Source organism: Anser anser, assembly GCF_964211835.1.
Source record: "Anser anser genome assembly, chromosome: 1".
Lineage (NCBI taxonomy): Eukaryota > Metazoa > Chordata > Aves > Anseriformes > Anatidae > Anser > Anser anser.
This window is the reverse complement of record NC_139720.1, coordinates 105379705-105405517: the sequence shown is the minus strand read 5'-3', so window position 1 is coordinate 105405517 and position 25813 is coordinate 105379705. Positions and strand designations below refer to the sequence as shown.

At 43.8% G+C, this 25813-nt stretch overlaps 1 protein-coding gene across 2 annotated transcripts in view; it reads right to left on the bottom strand.

Annotated features, from left to right (window-relative positions):
• Nucleotides 1-18151, bottom strand: part of GALNT8 (polypeptide N-acetylgalactosaminyltransferase 8) — a 35946-nt gene extending 17795 nt beyond the window's left edge. The window contains exons 1-5 of one of the 2 annotated variants that reach the window (XM_083821475.1): nucleotides 16780-18150; nucleotides 8598-8886; nucleotides 6822-6988; nucleotides 5535-5718; nucleotides 3371-3568 (exon numbers count right to left, since the gene is read on the bottom strand). In XM_083821475.1, the coding sequence (XP_083677601.1) occupies nucleotides 3371-3568; nucleotides 5535-5718; nucleotides 6822-6988; nucleotides 8598-8886; nucleotides 16780-16972 (1031 nt within the window). In that variant the 5' untranslated portion in view covers nucleotides 16973-18150. Of the gene's footprint in view, nucleotides 1-3370; nucleotides 3569-5534; nucleotides 5719-6821; nucleotides 6989-8597; nucleotides 8887-16779 lie in introns of both variants that reach the window. The other variant, XM_083821476.1, reaches the window with a different exon arrangement.
• Between the last annotated feature and the right edge of the window lie 7662 nt (nucleotides 18152-25813).

The window sequence follows — 25813 nt, the reverse complement described above, 5'->3', positions numbered from 1 at the left end:
TTACAAGGTGCGGCAGCATACAAACATCTGCCATGATTATATCTTATCTGTTACCAGTTTTTTTCTTTTAATATTGTGTGACAGAAGGTTGTTGAGAGCTAAGGGACTGTCAAGATCACCCGAAATCCTTGTGGAACAAGGAGACAGATGTATTCAAGTATATAAGGAATTGGCTGGATGATCACACTCTAAGAGTCTCAATCAACAGCTCGATGTCCAGGTGGAGATTGGTAATGAATGGTGTTCCACAGGGATCAGTATTAGGACCGACGCTGTTTAACATCTTTGTCAATGACATGGACAGTGGGATTGAGTGCACCCTCATCAAGTTTGCCAATGACACCAAAGCTGTGTGGTGTGATCAACACACTGGAGGGAAGAGGACCTATCTAGAGGGACCTAACAGGTTTGAGAGGTGGGCCTGTGTGAACCTCATGAGGTTCTACAATCCCAAGTACATGGTCTTGCATCTGGGTCAGGGCGATGCGGAGCACAAATACAGGCTGGGTGGAGAATGGATTGATGGGATCCACACAAGGGTGCTGAAGGAGTTGGAGGATGTGATTACTGGGCTGCTTTACATCATCTGTCAGTGGTCATGGTCATCCGGAGAGGTCCCACACGACTGGACACTTGCTAATGTGACGCCCATCTATAAGAACGGTCGCAATGAGGACCCGGGGAACCACAGACCTGTCAGCCTGACCTCGATGCCAGGAAAGGTGATGGAACAGGTCATCCTGAATGCAGTCACACAGCATGTGAAAGACAACTAGGGGATCAGGCCCAGTCAGCATGGGTTCATGAAAGGCAAGTCCTGCCTCACCAACCTCATTCCCTTCTATGACTGGGTGACCTGCCTGGTGGGTGAGGGAAAGGCTGTTGATGTAGTCTACCTAGACTTCAGCAAGGCCTTTGACACGGTCTCCCACAGTATTCTCCTGGAGAAACTGGCAGCCCATGGCTTGGACAGGTACACTCTTTGCTGGGTTAAAAACTAGCTGGACGGCCAGACCCAGAGAGTGGTGGTGAATGGAGTGAAATCCAGCAGGAGACTGGTCAAGAGTGGTGTTCCGAAGAGGTCAGTGTTGGGGCCCATCCTCTTTAATATCTTTATTGATGACTTGGATGAGGGAATTGAGTGCACCCTCAGTAAGTCTGCAGATGACACCAAGTTGGGGTGAAGTGTTGATCTGCCAGAAGGTAGGAAGGCCCAGTAGAGGGACCTGAACAGGATGGGTCAATGCGCAGAGGCCACTGGGATGAGGTTCAACATGGCTAAGTGCCGGGTCCTGCACTTTGGTCACAACAACCCCAAGCAATGCTACAGGCTTGGGGGAGAGTGGGTTGAAAGTTGTGCAGAGGAAAAGATCTTGGGGGTGCTGATTGATGCTCGCCTGAACATGACCCAGCAGTGTGCCCAGGTGGCCAAGAAGGCCAACAGCATCCTGGCATGTATCAGGAATAGTGTAGCCATCAGGACCAGGGGGGTGATCGTCCCCCTGTATGCTGCTCTGGTGAGGCCACACCTCAAGTACTGTGTTCAGTTTTGGGCCCCTCAGTACAAAAAGGACATTGAGGCCCTGGAGCGTGTCCAGAGAAGGGCTACGAAGCTGGTGAAGGGTCTGGAACACAAGTCCTGCGAGGAGCGGCTAAGGGAACTGGGGTTGTTTAGTCTGGAGAAGAGGAGGCTCAGGGGAGACCTCATTGCTCTCTACAGCTACCTGAAAGGAAGGTGTGGGGAGCTGGGGGTCAGCCTCTTCTCACAGATAACTAGTGATAGCTCTAGAGGGAATTGCCTCAAGTTGCGCCCGGTTTAGGTTGGAAATTAGGAGACATTTGTTTTCAGAAGGAGCAGTCAAGCATTCCAACGGGTTGCCCAGGGAAGTGGTGGCATCACCGTCCCTGGGAGTGTTCAAGGAAACGTTGGATTTGGTGCTTAGGGACGTGGTTTAGTGGATGACACTGGTAACAGGGGGACGGTTGGACCAGATGATCTTGGAGGTCTTTTCCAACCCTAGTGATTCTATGATTCTATGAAAGTAGCCCTGAGATGGACCTGTGGGTGCTGGCTGCTCAGAAGCTCAACATGAGCCAGAAATGTGTGCTTGCAGCCCAGAAAGCCAATCAAAAACTCTGGCCTGCATCAAAAGAAGCGTGGCCAGCTGGTCGAGGGAGGTGATGCTCCCCCTCTACTCTGCTCTTGTGAGACCCCACCCAGTATACTGCGTTCTGCTCTAGGACCTCCAACGTAGGAAGTACATGGAAGTATTAGAGGGAGTCCAAAGGAGGGCCACAAGTAAGATCACAGGGATGGAGCACCTCTCCTATGAAGATAGGCTGAAGGAGTTAGGGTTGTCCATTCCAGAGAAGAGAAGGCTCCAGGGAGACCTTATAGCAGCCTTCCAGTACCTAAAGGGGGCCTAAAGGGAAGATGGGGAGGGACTCTTTGTCAAGGAGTGTGGTGACAGTACAAGGAGTAATGGCTTTAAACTAAGAGAAGGGAGATTTATATTACATATTAGGATTACATTCTTTTCTCACTGAGTGGTGAGGGACTGGAACAGGTTGCCCAGGGAAGCTGTGGATGCCCCATCCCTGGAAGTGTTCAAGGCAAGGCTGGGTGGGGCTTTGAGCAACCTGGTCTAGGCGAAGGTGTTCCTGCCCATGGTAGGAGGGTTGGAATTAGTTGATGTTTAAGGTCCCTTCCAGCCCAAACCATTCTACAATTCTGTTATTCATCACAAGCTGGTTGCTGATACCACAGTACTAGTGACCATCTTCTGTTGAATACGTGAACTAATCTGAGTGTTTAAGGAAGATGTGAGAAACACAAGGAAATAGACTGGAGCCTAGCAGTAAGAGTAGGTATAACAGCTATATGCATTGTGTTCATGTCTTTTTCGTGGTTTTGTGTGATGCATGAACAATAAGGGTTGAAAAATGTTGCTGAAGATTATTGTTATAGTGCATCACTCCAACATCTCCAAAGAAAGAAACAAATTGAATCTATATGAGTCTTCACAGCTCAGATATGTGCTTGTCCAGCAAACTTAAGATCCACTGCAGATTCTTGGATAGGCATAGGCAGGGGCCACAGTTCATCTTGCACAGTTAAATACTGCTACCACGCTCCTTGTTCATGAATATTGGACAGAAAAACCAACAACTTCTCTGCAAATGCCTGGAAGTCCAATGGCAGGCTCAGCACAGGAAGATTCTGGAATACAACTCTGCAACTGGTATACTGAGATTTTTTGGTCTGCTGAAGAATCCTCAGTTCCAAACCAACTATCTAGTTGCAATGTGCTTTGTAAGTTTCTATCCCACCACCTTTGAAACAACCCTCTCAAATGCTGTTTATACTTACCGGACTGGAGCTGTTTCGTCTTTAAGAGCATACCATTCATCCGGTAAAGGTTCATAAAGGCACCAGAGTGCCCAGTCAAATCCATCTGCAGCCACTGAATACTGAAGAAGCTCAAAGTCATCAAAACGAATATTGTCAAATACCGGTGATATTATAACAGTGCGATCTTCTTTTATTCGAGACAAAATAGGTTCAGCCCTACCAAAATGAATGAACAGTCTATTCAGCTTGAAAAAGATTAAATCTGTTGAACAAAACTACATTTTACAACTTGTTTCAATAAAACTGGGTTAAATAATTTATTTAAGCCATTGACTTTGGCCTCCAAGAAAAGTTATGTACCAATCTTGGAGCACTGGTAACGTGATTTTCTAATGCCATGGTTCAATTCTCCCTTACATTAGGCAGCTTCTGAATTTGACTGTCACTAACTATAATAAACATAAGTTCCACACAACTTGCTGGGTTTACTGCTATCCTGGACTGCTTCCTACAGGTTCTAGAGAGTCTTCACAAATCTGCATAAAGAAACAAGAAAGAAGAGAAGAAGAAGGGAAAAAGACCCTGAGAGGTGCAGTAAACCACTGATCATTCCCCCTCCTTCCCTGTGCCTTGATGGCACAGCTGCTATATGATGGAAGGGTTGACCAATCAATGAACCGCTACAGTGGAAGAAATCTCAGAGAAGATAGGCAAGGACTGACATAAAGCTCAGAGAAGAATGTAGGGAGTGACCACAGTGATTGTAAAGGAAATTAAACTTATCTCAACACCAAGGACCTTTGTATGGATGTCTTTTGTTGTAGATAAATAGCAGTACCAGTAGAGTGGGGCAACTGGTTATGTACATCTCCTTCCTAAAATAATAGTAGAAAGTATTATCTTCCCGAGCCAGGCTCAGCCCAACATCGAAGGTGAAAATTGAACACCTAGCAAAATTAACTTTGAAGAGAGTAGCTGACTTGAGTTGGCTTCAACACATGCATTCTTTCCAAGCAGATGGGGACATCTAGCATCTTGATGGTGGGCATATAGGGATCAGTAATGTGAATCATGTTCATATTGTGATTCAACTGAAATCGAATTTGAAGTTCAATTGAAATTGCTATATTATGCTTGTGTTGTGACTTCAGTATAGTGCAGTATCACTTTTCTAAACAAAATTCTCTGTAAGGCCAAAAATGTTCAAATAAGTAAATTTAGAATTAAAACATTAAACACATCTCATGTGTAGTATCTAAAAGAACCTGGTCAGAGACTGTTGTAATCTGACAAAGAGACAGTCTTTTTGCTGGGCCCCAATTACTGCTAGACCTGGAAGAACTGACCTTATCTTTCCCTCCATACTCTTGCACCCCAACTTGTCCAAAAGAGTTCTTAAAGCCATGACTAGAGGCCTTCAATATTACCTTTAAGACTGTAAGAAATAGAGAATATCAGTTACCATGTTATCAAGGGAGAAACAAAGATCTGGACCAGAGTCATTTTGGCCCATGAAGGACTGAGAGAAAAAGCTTTTTACCAGGAAATGAGGCAACATGGACAAGAGTCAGCCAGTAAATTCAACAACCCAGAGTGGAGAGAATACAAAGAGATTTGACACAAAACAGCACCATATAATTCATTACCTAACAGAATGTAAATATCCATCATCAGCCACCTGTTCTGTCGCTCATTGCAAAAGCAGACCTATAGAACTGTGTGATGCACTATTAAATTTACAGGCAACAGTAAACAAACTATCTAAAAAGCTGGAATAGGAATCAAACCAATTTAAAGTCACTGGGTATTATGGTTCTCTAATATGCTTATAAAATGTCAAAGCTACTGGCACCGGAACAAAATAACCTGCATCAGACTTAGATTATTTCACTGAATTAAGTCTTTTGTCCTAGAAATATAATGAATATACACAGAAAGTAAGCATTTCTCTCTTGCTTTTCACTAGACAAATTACAGATATGTTAGATATCTGTTTTGCTATTTAATTCAAACAATTATATTTCCCTCCCTCTCAAAAATAAATGACTTGTTGGCTGTTAATTAACATGTGGCAGACCAGAAAAGAGAGCCATACACAGACGTTTGTCCCAGCTGCACACTTGAACTCTTTGTCCACCTCTATCTCCCCATGTCAGAAACCCCTCGCTCTTAGTAGTCTTACCAAGCCATGTTCACTTCAATATGGGCATCCAAAATTGCAACAACATCTGCCGTTGATGCCTCCCAGCCAGAAATCCGGGCTTGTGTTAGTCCTTGTCTTTTCTCATGTCTGACAATTTTCAGCAGTCCAGGATGTTTTGCATTGTAATTTTTTATCTGTGTTTCCAAAGGTCCTTTCAGATCATCTAAAAACATCCCACACATTTTAATGATTTTTAAAAATAATAGTAGAGGTCATCAATATTTAGAAATGGAGATCATGTATGTAACAGCTTTTTAGCTTCTCACAGTTCTAGATGGAAAACTGATTTGTTCTTTACAGTAGAATAGGTAGAATTATTCAGGTAATAATTATAATAATTATTTCAATAATTCAATAACTAATAATTTCAAGAGGCTCATTTGAAAATGCAGCTTTCGTTCTAGGAGTATGATTATGTACCTAAATTTAATTTACATAGAGTGGTATTATATGGTTTCTAAATTTTACACAAATGCATCAGTATGTACAAACTTTACTTTAGACACATGCTATAAAAGCAAGCAATTAGCTGTCTTGGTGCAGTAACTTATGTGTGTATCGTATTGCTTGTGGAAAGGAAAAGAGAAAATAAACAAGTCGTGAAAATGTGAAATGGTCCTACAAGAGCTGTAGGCATGCCAACTCCTTTACCAAAAGGAAAAAAAAAATAGCATTAGAGAAAAGGGATGGAAAATTTGGAACCTCTTACCATTGTTTTTGAAATTCATTTGAATTCTTGCTGCACCCAAACTGACATGTTTTTCTAGCAGTTACAAATCTTAAAATTGAGAAATTACACACAACTCATTAGGCAAGGAGGAAAAAGTACCCCTAAGACAAGGGGCATAACTATTTCTTACAGATAATCTTACAATGCTTTGCTCAAATCAATTTTAAGAGCAATGATGCATCCTCTGCTTCCCTTAGGACTATTTTCCACAACTCAGTATACCACTCTTCAAGGAGTTATTTCAGATGCCTACAGAAATAGCTTTTTTAGCATATTCTTAGTTTCGTAATTTGGCTTATGAGCCCACGATAATAAATTTTTAACTTCAATTTTTAACCTTTTTCAAACACTTGCAGAGCATCATGCTGTTCCTTATTAGCTGACATTTTCCAGGCTACTAAGGAGGTATGTTTTTTCTCACATACTCAATTTGTGTCTTAATTTTGAGCAGTCTACCCTGTGTGTATACTAACGGCCACCAACATTCATTTGACGCAATAGATTTGCAAGATTCCTGCCTTCCCTGGGTCACTTACCATTTGAACTGTAATCATCTACCAGGATAATTTCTTTCAATAAATGAGCAGGTGTTCGATTAATTATACTGGTAATTGCACGTAAGATGATTGACAGTGCTTCATTCATAAATATAAGTACAACACTAATTGTTGGAAGATCTTTGGGATATATCCTCTTTTTACAGCTGTAATAGAAGAACAATTTTAACACAGTTTCTGAAGAAAATCAGAGAAAGACAGCTGCAAGAAGTCAGACCTGCGATATTGGACTTAAACCATAAGAGTGAAAAAAGGAAGGCCCAAATCCAAGATTCATTATTTGTTTCAGCCACATAGTGCTAACTGCTCATTCCCTCTAGAGCAAACAATAGAGCATATCTGTATTCTCAAGCTGATTGTTCCATCCCCTTAAAAACATGTTCATGAGAGTAACACAAAGTCCTTTTAAGATGCTGGAGATGTTTCTGTGGAGAAACACAGTCTGCATGATCTGTGTAGTTATGTAATACAGTCCTTTGAGAGTCAGGCTCGTGCTCTAACGAGACCTCTGAAGTGGTAATCATGCATTTTTGTTGCAGTTTCTTTAGCTTTACTATCCATTAGTACAAGAACCTGGGTGAAAAACATCTTCAAAAGGAGGTCTTCACAAGTATGTCTTCCTAGCTAAACAGAAGAGTACTAGACACTGCACCTGATTTTAGGACCGCACAGACCAATCATGAGCTTGCTTTGCTGCAGCACACCTTTGCAGTGGTTGTTCGAGCTAATTCTCCCCAGAACAATCCCCAAGCAGGGTGAGCATTGTTCAGCTTGGGGCTGCTTGGGGCTGCCTCAAAAAGATCTGTGGTTGGCACAACATTGAATGAGGCCTGGCTCCCTTGTCCTTCTCTCCACCACTTACATGGCAGCTTTTTTCCCTTATGCAATTCCACACATCCACAACCTGAGTACTCCAAGAGACACTGCACAGAAAGTCCCCCAAAACTCACTTTAGAAGCTACCACACAATCCTCACACTACTTCAACCACTATTAAGTGAAAAACACATGTAAAACTGACACTATGCATCAGAGTTAAGGCTTGATGCAAGACTCAGAGGACACCCACAATCAAAGGCAACAGTCCGCCCTAGATGGAACCAGCTGCAAGCAACAGGATCAGGAACCAGTGGCACTATTCACCTTGAGAAAAGGGATTTGTCCTTCTCTTACACAGGAGCTTAGAGGGGAACCCCTTTAACCTCATGACAGGATCATTCCTGTCTATGTCATTACTGGTGGCTGTTAGGCTAACCTGCTCTTGAAATCTTCCAAAGGGCTGCCAGTAAGACAACTCCCTTTTAAACAACAACATGACATGGCTAACTCAGGCCCAGTTTGCAACCCATTTTACATGCCACATTATTTGAAATTCTCTGTCAGATTTCATACAAGGATCTATAGGTACTAAGATGTAGGCTTTCAGTATATTTGTGACATTCTTCCATATTTATACCAGTTAACTCCAGTAAAGTTTAATATTATATTTTGCAACAAATCATGTATGTTATCATACGATGCAGAAAAATGTGTTTCCTTTTTGAACAGATACTCATTCCTAATAAGGTTTCCAATGGTTACTTACACCAGCTCCCATAGTACCACTGGTCTGCTTAAAATATATATTATTTATTGAGTTCAAGAACCAACTAACTTCTAGAAAAATACCTTATAATAACTTATACCAAAGCAATGCAGATTCTTTTCTCCTTAATTTCGTGTCACCTTGTGAATGTTGAGAGGGCTTATACTGTACCTGGGAGATCTGGTGTCTGTGATAGGTCGGTCCAGAGGCAGATGATCACTGATATATACATTATACCCATATTTTAAGAACAGCTCCTGTGCAACAGTTTGCTCCTCTTCACTTAAATCTGCACCCCAGCGTTTGAACAGATCTGAGTCTGGGTACAGCAAATGATGTACTATCTTCTTTTCCTCTTTCATATTATCAGCTTGGTGTACTTCAGTCCTGGAGATATTTTGCAGCTTCTGGTCATGTTCTATTTGTTTTACTTTTTCATGGACCTCCTCCAATGATTTAGCTGATAGAAAATGAAAGAGGAGTGATTATAACAGCAGTTGAGAACACTGTCCATTTGTATTGAGTTTACACGGCAAGGTTTTGGTAGCAGTGTTAAACTAGTTAAACCTACTGGTGGTAAAGCAGCACAGCCCCTTCTGGCTACCAACATGTAGTTTGTAAGGAACTTGAGGTAAGGACAGTAACTGGGAGAGTTTAACGGGCAAACCATAGACAGGACATTGCCAAAGAGTGTAATAACGGTGGTGAATTTGTATTGTAATATGGTAAAGGGACAAGAGGTAGACTGTGTGTACTTGTCCACCTCTGCTGGTGTTGTGATGATGCTATGTTCACTTTGGTGTGGAGAATTATTTTTGTTGATTTCTGTGAAGTGTGTGATGAATGCATATATTAATCATAATTTTTAAATATGTTTTTTACAGATGGAAGAGGTAAAATGTACTGTGCTTACATGGCAAGGTTTTGGTAGTGGAGGGCTACTGGGGTGTCTTCTGTGAGAAGAGTCCAGAAGCTGCCCCATGTTAGATAAAAGCAAGTTCCAGCTGGCTACAAAAGAGACCCGCTACTGGCCAGAGCTGAATCAGTGAGCTCAGCTCAATGATGGTTGCACCTCAGTGAGATCAAATTTAAGAAAGGGAAAAACTGCTGCACAACAGCAGCTGGGAGAGAGGAGTGAGAAAATGCAAGAGAAACAACCCTGAAGACACAAAGGTCAGTAAAGAAGGAGGGAAGTCCATAACACTTTCCATACAAAGCTTTATGGACTGACTGCAGACCCCATTCCCCATTCCCCTGCCTTGCTCTGGGGGAGGTTGTAGAAGAGGGTGTATGGGGTGGAAGGTGTTTGTAGTTTGGTTTTAGTTATCCCTGCTCTGTTATTAGTAGGCAATACATTGCATTATTTTCCCTTTTGCTGAGTGTGTTTTGCCCATGACGGTAATCAGTGACTTATCTCTGTGTCCATATCACAACTCACGAGGGTCTTTTTTGATCATATTTTCTCCCCCTGTCCTTCTGAGGAGGTGGAGTGAGAGTGAGCTGCATGGTGGTGCTGAGCTTCCTACCAATGTGAAACCACCACCCCATTATAAATAAGCCAAATTCTACTCACGGTGCTATAGGTGAAGTGATCCATGAAGTTACAGCTAAAATGATATTCACATGAGAGTAGCATCAGACCCTCCCTTCTACATGAGATCATTTTTGAAACATTACATTCTACATATCCTGCATCAGATTCTACACAAACACAGAGCAAGATACACTGAAGTGATAGTGTTCGAGAAATCTGGAAGTAGGAAAAATGCATAACTTTTTTAATGAGGTCCAAACCATTTTTATGAAATTATGCTTGGCTTATATTAATGTATAAAAAATCCATAACAAGGTTCTTATCTAAGTCCAGTTGTTTATACCATACTGATTTTGAAGACAAAGGAGGTGATTTTTCCCTCTACTCAGGACTGATGAGACCACATGTGTAGGGCTGTATTCAGTACTGGGATTTCCAAAACAAGAGAGACATGGACACACTGGAACAAATCCTACAAGGAACCACTAAGATGACTAAAAGACTAGAGCATCTGTATTACAAGGAGAAGCTGGAGAAGAGAAGGCTTGGCTGACTTGATGAATATAAATATTTGATGCAAGGGACTAACAAAGACAAAGTCAGTCTTCTCTTAGTATGCAGTGAAAGGACAAGAGGAAGTGGGCACAAACTGAAATACATGGAATTCCATTTAAACATTTCTGAAATACTTTTTTTGCCTGCTAGAGTGACTGAAAATGAGAATGGGTAATCTAGACAGGTTTCCAAGTCTCCTTCCTTGGAAATTTCAAACCTTGACTGGACAATGTCCTGGGCAGCCTGCTCTAGCTAATCATGCTTTGAGCATGGGAATTAAACTAGACCATCTCCAGAGGTGCATTCCAACCTCAATTAATCTGTGGTTCTGTGGCTAAGTGTTGAAGTGAAGGCTTCAGTTCAATTCTTTCAAATGGCTCTAAAATCATCTAAAAAAATATATATGTAACTATTGGTGTCCATAAGAACAGCTGCAAGATGTGTCAACAATAACATGGCATTATGGGATATTAATGTTTGGGATATGGGATATTAAAGCTGACCAAGCTGTATGTGACACTTTCCTCATTAAGTTCAAAGGTGCCCCATGTACCATTTGAAACAGCTAGTTTCAGGCTTGATGACTGGGACATTCTAAGTTTCTTTTAATTACATAGTTAATTAAATAATTCTGCAGAATCAGGTGCTTGGTGATCTTCTGCAAAGCAAGCACACCTCTGACTTGAATCACTGTTATTTATGCACAGATAACTTGTGAAACTGTATTTCTGGCTACTTTTGATACTTTTTTTGGGGGGGGGGGGGGGTGTTGAGGACAATGACACCAAATTCCACATTTCCATATATTTGCATTTTGATGTGTGGTTTTGAATATGTTAACAACCATTAATCGCAGAATGTTAGGGATTGGAAGGGACCTTGAAAGATCATCTAGTCCAATCCCCCTGCCAGAACAGGAACACCTAAATCACTTCACACAGGAACGCATCCAGCTGGGTTTTGAAAGTCTCCAGAGAAAGAAACTCCACAACTCCCCTGGGCAGCCTTTTCCAGTGTTCTGTCACCCTCACCATAAAAAAGTTTTGGCTCATACTTAAGCAGAACTTACTATGTTCAAGCTTGCGCCCATTGCCCCTTGTCCTATCATTGGGTGTCACCGAGAAGAGCCCAGCTCCATCCTCCTGACACTTGCCCTTTACATATTTGTAAATGTTAATAAGGTCACCCCTCAGTCTCCTCTTCTCCAAGCTAGAGACCCAGCTCCCTCAGCCTTTCCTCGTAAGGGAGATGCTCCACTCCCTTAGTTGTCCTTGTGGCTCTGCACTGGACTCTCTCAAGCAGTTCCCTGTCCTTCCTGAACTGAGGGGCCCAGAACTGTACACAGTATTCTAGATGTGGTCTCACTAGGGCAGAGTAGAGGGGGAGGAGAACCTCTCGACCTACTAACCGCAACCATCCTGATACACCCCAGGATGCCATTGGCCTTTTTGGCCACAAGGGCACAGTGCTGGCTCATGGTCATCCCACTGTCCATCAGGACCCCCAGGTCCCTCTCCCCTTCACTGCTTTCCAGCAGGGCAGTCCCCAACTTATACTGCTGTCTGGGGTTGTTCTTGCCCAGATGCAGGACTCTACACTTGCCCTTATTATATTTCATTGAATTTCTCCCCTACCAATTCTCCAACATGTCGATGTCCCACTGGATCGCAGCACAGCCTTCTGGCGTGTCAGCCACTCCTCCCAGTTTAGTGTCATCAGCAAACTTGCAGGCAACACACTCCATTCTCTCATCCAAGTCATTGATGAATATACTGAACAACACTGGTCCCAGTACTGACCCTTGAGGGACTCCACTAGATACAGGACTCCAACTCAGCTCCGTCCCATTAACCACAACCCTCTGGCTTCCTCCCTCCAGACAGTTTACAGTCCACCTCACTACCCGATCACCCACACCACACTTCCTCAGTTTAGCTGCGAGGATGCTGTGGGAGACGGTGTCAAAGGCTTTACTGAAATCAAGATACACCACGTCCACTGCCTTTTCATCATCTATCCACCCAGTTATATCCTCATAAAAGGCTATCAGGTTGGTCAAGCACAACTTCCTGTTGGTGAAGCCATGTTGACTGCCCCTAATGACCCTTTTACCCTTGATATGACTAGAGACAATGCCAAGGATAAGTTGTTCCATCCCTTTTCCAGGGATGAAGGTGAGGCTGACCGGTCTATGGTTACTCGGGTCCTCTTTCTTGCCCTTTTTGAAGACTGGAGTGACATTTGCTTTCCTCCAGTCCTCAGGCACCTCTCCTGATGCCCATGAGTTACCAAAGATGATGGAGAGTGGTCTAGCAAAGACTTCCACTAAGTCCCTCAGCACCTGCGGATGCATCCCATCAGGATCCATGGATTTATGGATGTCCAGCTTGCTTAATTGGTCCTTAACCCAGCCCTCATCAACCAAGGCAAACTCCTCCTTTATTCCGGCATCTGGGGCCTCAGGGGTATGGGGCTCCTCAGGAGAGCCTCTGGCATTATAGACAAAGAAGGCATTCAGTAACTCCACCTTCTCTTTATCTTCTGTCACCAGGGTACCCACCTCATTCATTAGTGGGCCTAAATTGCCTCTAGTATTAGTTTTATCTGCAATATATTTGAAGAAGCTCTTTCTGTTGTCCCTGACCCCTCTTGCACGGTTTAATTCTAAGGAGGCCTTAGCTTTCCTAGTTGCCTCCTCACGTTCTCTGACAACAGCCTTATATTCCTCCCAAGTGGCCAACCCCTCCTTCTATGATCTGTAGACTCTCCTCTTCCACTTGAGTTTGCCAAGCAATTCCCTGTTTAACCATGCAGGTCTCCTGGTTCTCTTTCTTACCTGTTGAGATGCTCTGTTCTTGAGCTTGGAAGAAGCAGTCCTTGAACGCTAACCAGCTATCTTGGGCTCCTTTTCCTTCCAAGTACCTTGTCCCATGGGATTTCCCCTAACAAATGCTTGAAAAGGCCAAAGTCAGACTTACTGAAGTCCAGGGTTGCAATTCTGCTTGGTACTCTGTTCCTGCCACATGAGATACTAAACTCCACCATCTCATGGTCGCTGCAACCAAGGCTGCCCTCAACCTTCACCGCTTCCACCAGTCCCTTCTTGTTAGTGAGGACAAGATCCAGCAGCACTCCTCTTCTAATTGGCATATCCCTCATTTGCATCAGGAAGTTATCATCAATACACTGAAGGAACCTCCTGGACTGCGGATGGCTGGCTGAGTAGGCCTTCCAGCAAATGTCAGGGTAGTTGAAACCCCCCACAATAACCAGGAACTGTGATCGTGATGCTGCTATCAGCTGCCCGTACAAGGCCTCGTCAACTTCCTCATCCTGATCTGGTGGCCTGTAACAGACACCCACAACAGTATCACCCATGCCAGCCTGTCCCTTAATTCTCACCCACAGACTCTCAACTTGCTCCTCATCCCCCAGTGGACATCCCCCCTTTCCTGTAAAGAGCAACTCTGCCACCTCGCCTTGCTGGCCTGTCTTTCTTGAGAAGGACATACCCATAATGACCACATTCCAGTCATGTGAGCTGTCCCACCATGTCTGTAATTGCCACTAGATCATAGTCTCCTGACCGAACATGGATTTCTAATCCCATTTGCTTATTCCCCATGCTACGTGCATTGGTGTACAGGCACTTCAGGGAGTGAGCTGAGCATGCTGATTTCACCCTAGGTGTATGGGAGGTTTCCAGGTCTTCACCACTGCTAGAGCGCTGCCCCACTGGTGCAAGCCCAGCTGCAACCCTCTCCCCCTTCAGATCTAGTTTAAAGCTTTCCAAATGAGCCCCGCTAATTCCTGTCCTGGAACCCTTTTGCGCCTGTGAGATAAACCTTTCCCACGTATTATTGCCAGGCCTGGTGTCTTATAAAACCAGCCATTATCAAAGAACCCAAAGCCCTGCCTGTAGCACCCGTCACATAGCCAACCATTTATGGACTGGATCCTTCTATTCCATCCCATGTCATCACCCCAGAAAGGAAGGAGGGAAGGGAAAATGACTTGTGCTCCAAACTCACCAACCGTCCCAAGGCCTTGAAGTCTTTCTTCATTCCCCTCAGACAATGGGACGCAGCTTCCTCCCCACCTATCTGGAAGATCAGCAGCGGGTAGTAGTCTGTTGAGCACACCAGGCTGGGGAGTGTCCTGGTGATATCCCAGATCTGGGCTCCAGTGAGACTACAGACTTCCCTTCAATGAGGGTCAACTCTGCATATCGGGCCCTCTGTTTCTCTCAGAAGGGAATCTCCTACTACAATTACCCTCTTTCTTTCTTTTCGGATGCAGTCTTGAGGCGCGGTGTCAACTGCCTCTTCCTGTGTGACCTCGTAGGCAGGCCTTCCACCACATCCTTGCCTACATCTTCTTCGAGATCCAGGGCCTCAAACCTATTACAGAGGTGCACCTGGGGAAGCAAGGTAGGTAGGGAGGGGGATTGCCTGCAGTGCCGAACTGGGACTCACTTCCAACCCTCCTCATCTTTTTGTTCCCCTCCCTCTGCCTGACTGCGACAGGGCAGGGGCTGTCCTGGGCTGCCCCTGGTGAAGCAAGGGCCCAAGATCCCCCCATAACACATGGTCGGGTGCTGCGGCTGCTCCGGCTCCGAGGCAGCCGTCCTCGACTACTCAAATAATGTATGGCATTTATTAATGTATGCCCTGTAATGGGCAAAAGGTTACCATACATCAGTCCGGAATCTTTCTTTAGTTGTTTTCCTCCTTCCTGTTTTCTAGCTTTCATCTCTTCTCTCTCTTGCTTCTGCTTACTAAAGGCTACCAGTTTCCCTGTATTCTTCAAGGTTTTCTTGTTTTCTTCAGCTTAAGACTACAATGAGATTCAAATTAAATCAAAAAAGTAGGAAATCAAAAGTAGTCCAAAGAAAATAGAGATCCGAAATCTTCAGCCCTGAACTGGGTAAACTTGACAAGGTTTTAGTAGTGGAGGAGGCTGTAAAGGAAGCTTCTGTGACAAGAGACCAGGAGCTGGCGCCATGTCAGCTGGTTCTCGCTGGCTCTGAAAGGGGCCTGCTGCTGGCCAAAGCTTGGCAAATAAGTGCTGGTTGCACTTCTGTGAAAGCATAGTTAAGAAAGGGAAAAATGCTGCAGAGCAGCAGCTGGGAGAGAGGAGTGAGAAAATGCAGGAGAAACAACCCTGGAGACCCCCAAGGTCAGGGACCCCACGTTGGAGCAGAAGAGAGTGACCGTGAAGGAGCAGTGGATACGAAGTGTCAGGGCAGCCCCCATTCCCCATTTCCCTGCACCACCCGGGGGATGAGGGAGAAGAGGATGGATGAAAGAGTTGGTTTTTTGTTTGCTTTTAGTTTCTCACTGTTGTTAGTAGGCAATACATTACATTAATTTCCCTTTTGCTGAGTGTGTTTTGCCCATGATGGTAATTAGTGAGTTATCTCACTGTTCTTTTCTTGATTCATGAGCTTTTTCCTTCCTATTGCCTCCCTGTCTTGCTGAGGTAGAGTGAGAGCAGCTGAGTGGGCACATAGAAGCCAGACAAACTTAACCTACTACAAGCTGTCATTCAGATGGCTCTGTAGTGCCCACCTCCCAACAGTCCAACAACAAATATCTGAAAACAGAGTTCTTCAAAATTCACAAACCCTGCTGTGAGAAAGAAGAGGCCATCATCAATTAATATCCCTCGTGTATAAGAACATCAGCTGGGATGCTGTTGGTCTTGCACTGCAATACTATAAGTGAGAAATAAATTTTAGCAAATGCTGCTTTGAAATACAGTTCAATTGACCAGGCGATGTAAAGTTCATCTACCTATTTTCCTCACAGCAACTCTAGTCTGTATATGCTAAAGCTGGATGGAGGAAAAAGACAGTGCTGGTCACAAGTACCTTTGTATCTCACCCACACAGCAGAGGCTGAGGGAATGGAGCAGTTCCTATTTTTCTTGAAACTAAATTTTTATGGCAAACAAAATAATGAAAGGCTTAATAACCACTTGAGATTAGTATACTGGTACAATTGCCTTAAAACTGCTTAATACTTCAGGGCAAGAAACTTTCTAATATGCAAAAATAAAGAACACAGTGATGACTGTGAAAGACTTTAATGTGTTGCATGTAAGTTGAGAAACTATCACATCTTTTTCAAGATTGCAAGAAAGAAAAATTTTAATGTCCAGGGAAATCCAAGTAAATATTAGCGCTGTTAACTATTATTCTGTCCTTCAGAAAATCTAGATACCTAACTCTAAAAAAGTTAAGCAGCATAGCATTTTACTTACATAGGTTATAAATGTTCCAGTCCAAACGATCCAGTCTCTCAAGGATAAGATTTCCATTTAGAGATCGAGGATTAACTTCCAAGGAATCATGCTTTCCCTTTCTTTGATCTTGCAGTAAGTGCACAAGATAACACACAAAACCTGCATTCATGATTAACAGTGCAACTTTATGCGGTCTTCTCCACGGTGCCATTGTAAGTGTACAGAAACTCTGCGTTCTGCTGGTGGAAGTTTGTACCTGGTTCCAGGTCTGCTCTGAGTCTTCCTCTTAGATTTCCTGTTTCAAATGCCTCTCAGTCAAATAGAAACAAGGACTGCTCAGAAGTAATTAACCGAGTCTAATGAGTCACAGAACTGATGTAAAGTACAGCTTAAAGGTGTTCTCTCGTTCATGCTCTTATGCAACTGTACACATTATCGCTGTCAGAGAAAGAACGCAGTTCACTGAGTGCTTTCCAGGAAGGATGCTGTCTGAACAGGGCTGTTGCATATATGTCAAAGTCTGTTGTGCAACAAAGCACATGATCACACAAGGAACTCTGGAATAAAATATGAGCCACTTCAATATTTCCTGGTCAATATCAGCTAGAAATGTTATATATTATATATAACTAAAGAACACTATGAGATTAGCATGTGTACACCTGGATGGCATACAAATTCTCCAGCTGAATTTTTTCATATGTAGCCAATTCACCAAAAAAGAGATGATTTTCAGCAGAGGAATCAGAATCAGTTCAGGACATTAGCTCTAGCTTGCTCTCTTCTTTACAGAAAAAGCAATAATCCTCTGAGATCCATCGGAAATGCAAGCAGCTGCTTTTGTGGCTATCTTCCAAGCAAGGAGAGGTGACCGACTCCATGTGAACAGAGCAGGCAAACAGGGTGTGGCGTGGCAGTTGGCACAGCAGCTGATACAGGCAGGGTGAGCAGGGAAGGTGCTGAAGCTTGGCCAGCCCAATCAGGGAGAGATGGTATCCACCCAGCAGAAGGCAACGGCCTCTAGGAGTTTGGCACTCACCACATCCAACGTAGCCTCCCAGACAGAGCTGGGGGGGACACACGCTGCCACCCAGATGTCAGGCTGCCAAGTGTGCCCTTCTCTTATGTCAGTACAGGATGGCAGCAGTGAGCACATCTGTGGGAGGTGTGTCCAGGTTGAAGAACTGCTTTGCCAGGTGGCAGAGCTTCGGGAGGAGGTGGGCGGGCTGAGGAGCATCAGGAAGTCAGAGAAGGAGATTGACTGGTGGGGTAGAGCTCTGCCATCCCTGAGACAGGCTCCTCAGCCAGCCACTACACAAGAAATTAAGTTTCCCATACCCCCTCACCACCAGGCAGAGGAAGGGGATCTAAGAGATGAGGAAGTGGAAAGCAGGTTCCTGTTCAGCACAGCAGGTGAACCCTCCTGCTGCATACATCACCTTCCCAGGAGCCCCTATGCAACAGTTATGAGGCTCTGGAACTCGGAACTGGATGGGCAGGCAAATGATGTGGGCAAAGGTCCATCCACATTAGGGGAGTTGCCCAGGGCAACATATGCCCTACATATGATTTGGACAAAGGTCCATCCACATTAGGGGAGTTGCCCAGGGCAAGTCAACATACGCCCTACACCACAACAACCCCCACCAAGAAAAAAAAAAAAAAAAAAGGGGTTATAGTCATAGGGGACTCCCTTCTGAAGGTAATAGAGGGCCCAATTTGTTGTCCAGACCCGACGCATAGTGATAGGGAACTCTGCTGTCTCCCTGGGGCCCAGGTAAGAGACATCACTCGGAAAGTCACTCGCTTGGTACAGCCCTCTGATTATTACCCCTTACTGTTTTTTCATGTTGGCTGTGATGAGATAGCAAAGAAATGTCCATCGGTGATCAAAAGGGACTTCAGGGCTTTAGGTCTATTCGTTGAAATATCAGATACACAGGTAGTGTTTTCCTCTATCCTTCCAGTAGTGGGGATCAATACTGAAAGGAACAGGCAGACCCAGAAGATGTGGTTCTGAGGCTGGTGCCACCGATGCAGTTTTGGGTTTCTCAATCATGGGAAGGTCTATATGACACTGAACTTACTGGCTCCTGATAGGGAGCACCTTTCTCAGAGGGGGAAAATGGATTTTTGCCCAGGAGTTAACACGGCTGATTGATAGGGCTTTAAACTAGATTTGAAGGCGGAAAGGGACAAAAACAGGCCCCACCAGTGATAAACTGTGGGACTGCATGCCAAAAATTGGGGGACTGTGTGATAGTAAGACCCTTCAGTCTGCCCCATGAGGAGCTGGGTCCAGCGAAGCAGATCTTAAATGTTTCTATACAAATGCACAAAGCATGAGAAAAAAAACAAGAGGAGCTAGAAGCCTTGGCCCAGTCCCAGAGCTACAACATCGTTGTACAAGCAAAACACGGTGGGAAGAAGCCTGTGGCTGGTGTGTTTTTATGGATGGTTACAGGCTCTTCAGAAGGGACAGGCAGGGCAGGTGAGGCAGGGGGATGGCACTCAATATAACGTAGGCACTGGACTGTACAGAGCTTGCAGTCGGCGACAATGGGGTTGAGAGCCTCTGGATAAGGATCAAGGGACGTGAAAATAAAGGGGTACATCAGTGGTGGTTGGTTTTTAAGCACCACCTCCTAAAAGCATAGGAACAGGCAATTCCAAGATGTCGGAAGTTAAGCTGGAAAGACAGAAGGCTGGTTTGGCTGAGCGGAGATCTTCATGACCTTAGGCAGAAAAAAAAAGTGATGGCCACTGGAAGCGAGGTTGGACAACATGGTGTACTGGGCCTGGCTGGGATGTTAACTTTCCCTGCAGCAGCCCATACAGTGCTGTGCTCTGCACTTGCAGCTAGAACAGCACTGGTATCACACTAGTGTTGTGTCTGCTGCTGAGCAGTGCTGGCACAGCAACAGGACTCTCTCTAACCCTCCCGGGGGCTGGGCAAAAAGTGAGAAAGGAACATCACCGGGATAGCTGACCTAAACCAACCAAAGGGATATTTCATACCATATGATGTCACACTCAGCAATAAAAGGTGGGAAAAGGAAGAAAAGGGGAGGGGTGGGCTCTTGTTGCGAAAACGTCTGTCCTCCCAAACAACAGCTATGTGCGTTGAGGCTCTGCTTCAAAGATGTGGTCTAGCATCGCTCACTAGTGGGAAGTAGAGAATAATTTCTTTCCTCTGCACTTCCATACAGCCTTTTTTTTTTTTTCCTTTTTCCCCTCCCTTTTCCCCTTTCCCTTTTTTCCCTTTAGTTGAATTGTTTAATTAATAATAATCTTTCCTTAATAATTATTTTTCCTTTTAATTACATTATCCTTATCTCATCCCATGAGTTGTTCTTTCCTTTACTTCTTCCCCTCCTCTTCTAAGGAGGGGGAGTGAGAGAGCGGTTGTGGTAGAGGTCAGCTGCCTAGCAAGGTAAAACCACCACACATGGGAGGACTACAGGGATGCTGCTCACCTTTGTAGAGAGAGAGAATCCAGGCAGCCAAAGCTCAATTAGAGCTGAAGGTGGCCAGCAGTGTGGGGGACGATAAAAAAAGGTTTTTAAAGTATTTTAGTGGGAAAAGGAAGACCAGAGCAAACATTGGTCCGATACTCGATGAGGATGGTCACCTAAACAACAGGGCCATATACAAAGCAGAGACATTTAATGCATTTTTCACCTCTGTCTTCAACAGGAGTGATGGGCCCTGGGACCCCAGCTGCCCTGAGTTGGAGGACCATGACTGTGAAAATGATAAACTCCCAGTTAACCCCAGACTTGTGCAGGATTTGCTGCTCCACCTGGATGCATATAAGTCCATGGGGCCTGATGGAATTCATCTCAGAGTACTCAGAGAGCTGTCTGATGTCAACACAGGACTCCTCTCAATCATTTTTCAATGGTCTTGGGAATCCAGAGATGTCCCAGTTGACTGGAAGCTGGCAAATGCGGTCCCAGTTTTCAAGAAGGGCAAGAAAGAAGATCCTGGCAATTATAGGCCTGTCAGTCTCACTTCGGTGCCTAGTAAAATTATGGAGAAGATTATTCTGGGAGTTACTGAAAAACACCTGAAGGACAACACAGTCATTGGTCAGAGCCAACATGGGCTCACTAGGGGAAGGTTATGTCTGACAAACTTAATTTCCTTTTACAAGATTACCCAACTAGTTGACCAAAGGAAGCCAATTGATGTAATCTTTCTGGTTTTCAGTAAAGCTTTCAATACTGTCTCTCACAGTGTCCTTCAGGACAAAATGACCAGAATACGGTTAGATAAAAGCATAATAAGATGGGTGAACAATTGGCTGACAGGTCAGGCCCTGAGGGTTCTTGTAAATGGGGTTATATGAGGCTGGCAGCCAGTCACTAATGGGGTTCCCACTTCAGTCCTCTTCAGTGTTTTCATAAACAATTTGGATGAAGGACTTGAAGTTTTTTTGAGCAAGTTTGTGGATGATACCAAATTAGGTGGAGCTGTTGACTCCATCAAGGATGATGAGGCCTTGCAGAGAGATCTGGACAAATTAGAGAGCTTGGCAATCAGCAACAATATGGAGTTTAACAAGAGCAAGTGCCAGATTCTGCACCTGGGAAGTGGCAACCCTGGATATATGTACAGACTTTGGGAACCCAGGAGTTGGACTCAATGATCCTTGTAGGTCCCTTCCAACTCAGATATTATATAATTCTATGAGTTACTTTGAGTCCATCCATTGGCTGAAAACAGCTTCTTTCAGGTCTAGAAAACTTCCCAGAAGTCTCTCAATGTCCTGGAGCAGTGAGCTGTCATAGTTTCTAAGAGCTGATGTAACAGTGTGGGACAGGAGAGATTTTTCCATATGTCTTCGGAAAGGCATCAATAACTACTGCTTTTCTACAAGATCTTTGCTACCACTAGACAGCCTCTGCAGCCTCAGAGAGCACCATTTTGCATGTTGCATTTGAATTACATGGCTGAATTAGCTGGAGAATGCCTAACTAGTAAGCTCACCTTCATATCCAGACTGCATAATGATAACATTCATAACAACAAATTGTATCTTTCCATACAAATGTTAAAGTGTGTGCTAATATATTTCTATTGGTTGGTTTATTTGATTTTCCTTATTTAATTTCAAAGAGTGTAATGACACTTTACAAACCTACTCCCTTTAAATTAGGCACTGAAATTGTTTTCAATTGGATTAGAGGTTGATATCACATAATAGCACATTATTTACCTATTTGCACTGCATAAATTGCATTATTTCATCTTTTATGTCATTCTTCACACTCTCTACATATATACGTGCTACACAGCACTCTTATCTATATGAACTGCACATTCCATTCCCCAGACTATTTACCAGTGAGTTTTTCTTCAGCAAAACCACCAGAATTTCTCTCCAATACAACAGAGTAGAAATCCCACCACAGTCTTTTACAGGTCCCATACCAATAAGGTGTTCAAAAATTCCTTATTTACCTGTGCTTGCATCAACCACTTCCTTCTTTTAAAGTTTATCACAAAACATAAGAACTGAGTCATACATCCTTCTGTGAACTTCAAACATAAGAAGGTAATTCTGTATCATGGGGCTTAAGTCTGCTTTCATTCAATAAATATAATTTAAATACTATGTAGGAAAACACTTTGTACCTTTTCTGTATTTTTCAGCTATTCTAACACAATATCTTTGCACAACTTGAACACCTACAAAATAAGTGAAGTTCCTATTGGAATTGGGTTCTCACACCACTTGGGCACTTTTGGAAATATTAAAATTCTGTTAAAAGGAAGAGGTCATAAGCGTCTGACTTACATAAGGCTTTAGGATACATACAACAGCACAGTAATGCTGGAATGTGAAACTGGGGAAGAAAAAGCAGGGCCATTTCAAAAGTCCTGAATAAGTTGAGTCTCACTTAGTCAAAGGAGTTCTATTTTGATTCTTCTGTTGCCTCTGAACTATCAATGGGGGATTGCTGTTAAAAATGCAACTGCCCACATGTAGAATGTAATTACTTTCAAACTCACACAACTCTGGGGAAGAAAAAAGTGAGGGATAAAGGACAAACAGTTCCAAGAAGCTACGGAGTTCGTTTCCTGGTTGAGGTTTTTGACTCTTCACAGTTCTGCCACAAAGGGCACAGCTCAGCACTAATTACCATTGTCCGCCAAATGGTCTTTCATGTTGTATTTGTGAGAAATAGGCACAATTTCAAGTCCTCTGACACCACAGGCCACTAATGGCCAGGAAGAACTGACTGTAAGCTTCTCCATAAGGATGTCTCACTTGGAGCTTTAGAAAGATCCTTACCGCAGGGAATGAAAAAGGCGATTTTTTTCACAGTTCAAAAACATTCTGCATTCCTCGGTATCCTCCCATAGGATCTGATTTTTTCCTTTTCTTTCTATCATAAAGTTTTGTGATCTTAAACAGCTATGGCATCTCACCTTACATAGAGCATTAGTCAAATGACAGCCTCATACTTTTGGTGAGTTAAGTTGCAAAGCAGTCAGTTGTGGTGGTTTTACTCAGGTGGGCAGCTGAGTTCCACCATGGCCACTCTCTCACTCCCCCTCCTCAAAGAGGAAGGGGGAGAAAATATGACACAAAGAGCTCAAGGTTTGAGATAAGGATGATTTAATTAAAGGGAAAAGGGAGAGGGAAAAAAATGAAAGAAAAAAAAAAAAAGCAAAGGCTGTGCAGAGGTACAGAGAGAGAAAAGCAGTTACTCTCTACTTCCCATCAATGAGCGACATTCATCCACATCCTGGGAAGCAGGGCCTCAATACACATAGTGGTTGTTCAGGAGGACAGACACTTCCACCACGAGAGCACCCCCCCCCCCCCCCCATTCCCCTTTCCCACCTTTTATTGCTGAGTGTGACACCACATGGTATGGAATATCCCTTTGGTCAGTTTAGGTCAGCTGCCCTGGTGATGTCCCCTCCCCACCTCCTGCCAACCCCCAGCCTGCTGGCTCTGGGGGGTTTGGAGAGAGTCCTGATGCAGTGCCAGTATTGCTCAGCAGTAGACACAATACTGGAGTGATACCAGGGCTGTTCTAGCTACAATTGCAGCGCGCAGCACTGTATGGGCTGCTGCAGGGAAAGTTAACTCCATCCCAGCCAGACCCAGAACATCAGTTTAAAGGCAAGGCATGATATATGAGTTGGGGGTACTCAGTGCCTGAAATAATTTAATGTAGTAACTCCAAGTTATGATCTCACCCAACACTGAGCTATCACAACTGCCTTGTTTCTACACATTAACAACTAAAACGTGGCCTGTATTCCACAGCAAAGTCTTTCTGACCTTATTTAGCAAGTACATTTTCCCCACGTTTAGATCTCCTGAAAAAGTGTAATGTACCATCAATCTCAGACTTAAAAAAATAATAAAAAAAAATCATTCTTTGAGTTCTGTTAGTGTTGTATAGATGAGTAGGATTTTCTTGAAATATTAAGAACAGAGGCCCTGGAAAAGAACCCTGCAGAGCTGTGCTAATGAAAAAAATTAAGTTACTATTATATGTGTATGATAAGAATATGATTATGTGGAATAAACAACTCTAAATAGCAGGATAAGCAAAACACCCCACAACAGTTATTACCATCCACATACCTGCAATTCAGTTTGAGCTAGTTCACAAATTATTTGAATCCTAAAATACATATATGGTGAGTTTCTGGTCACAACATAGACATTTCCAATTACCATCAGCTAGAAGAACCCTGAACCTAGAAACAACAGAAAGGTGTTAGTAGGTCTTCCAGCTACCAGGACCCACAAAAAACATTTTGATGTGTCTTTTTGTTTTCCTAAACACATTCTACTTTCCACACAGAAATTTTCCCCATGGGGAGGACAAAACTGCGGGCTCAGTCCTTTATCTATCTGCTTGACGTCAAGATTTCTGGACAACCAGTGGCTGACTTGTTTTTTATTAATTAATACAATAATTAGTGAAGTAAGTCATTGAATATTGAGATAAATCTAAAGTAAATTAGACTGCAAAAGCCGTTTTTGGATTTTTTTTTCTGGCTTGCAGCCCAGAAAGTCAACCATGTCCTTGGCTACATCAAAAGAAGTGTGGCCAGCAGGTCAAGGGACATGATGCTTCTCCTCTACTCTGCTCTTGTGAGACCCCACCTGGAATACTGCGTTCAGCTCTGGGGCCCCCAACATAAGAAAGACATGGAAGTATTAGAGGGAGTCCAGAGGAGGGTCACAAGGATGATCAAGGGGTTGGAGCACCTCTCCTAGGAAGACAGGCTGAGGGAGTTGGGGTTGTTCAACCTGGAGGAGAGAAGGCTCCGGGGAGACTTTATAGCTGCCTTTCAGTAACTAAAGAGGGCCTACAGGAAAGCTGGAAAGGGACTTTTTGTCAAAAAGTGAAGTGATAGGACAAGAAGCAATGGCTTTAAACTAAAAGGAGATTTAGATTACACATTAGGATGAAATTCCATTCTATGAGGGTGGTGAGGCACTGGAACGGGTTGCCCAGAGAAGCTGGGCAATGCCCCATCCCTGGAGGTGTTCAAGGCCAGGCTGGATGGGGCCTTGGGCAACCTGGTCTAGTGGGAGGTGTCCCTGCCCATGGCTGGGATGTTAAAACTGGACAATCTTCAAGGTCCCTTCCAACCCAAACCATTCTGTGATTCTATGATTTTCACTGCAGGAGCTAAAAAAAGAATAAAAAAGAAAAAAATAAAAGCACTTCATAAATATGAAGATACAGACACACATACCAGTCTGTCCTGTGATGTTACCAAACTCCCCGTCTAAGCATAGCACTCAGTGAGGGTCTCTCTGGAGCCAGCAGTGATAAATGTCTTGCCTGCACCTTTCCCTGTCCCTTTTCTTCTGTTTTCAGAGTGAGGGTCTCTCTATCCTGTGTGCATTTGTGTCCTTGGATGTCTAAATGCCAGCAACTGTAGATCACAGGTGAGAGAGCCTGTGTGCCTCTGGTGCCAACAACTGAAGTGACTAGACTAAGTGAAATCAAGTCTCAGCAACTAAACTGGGGACCTGGAGATCATCACAAGCTGATAACTAAATCTC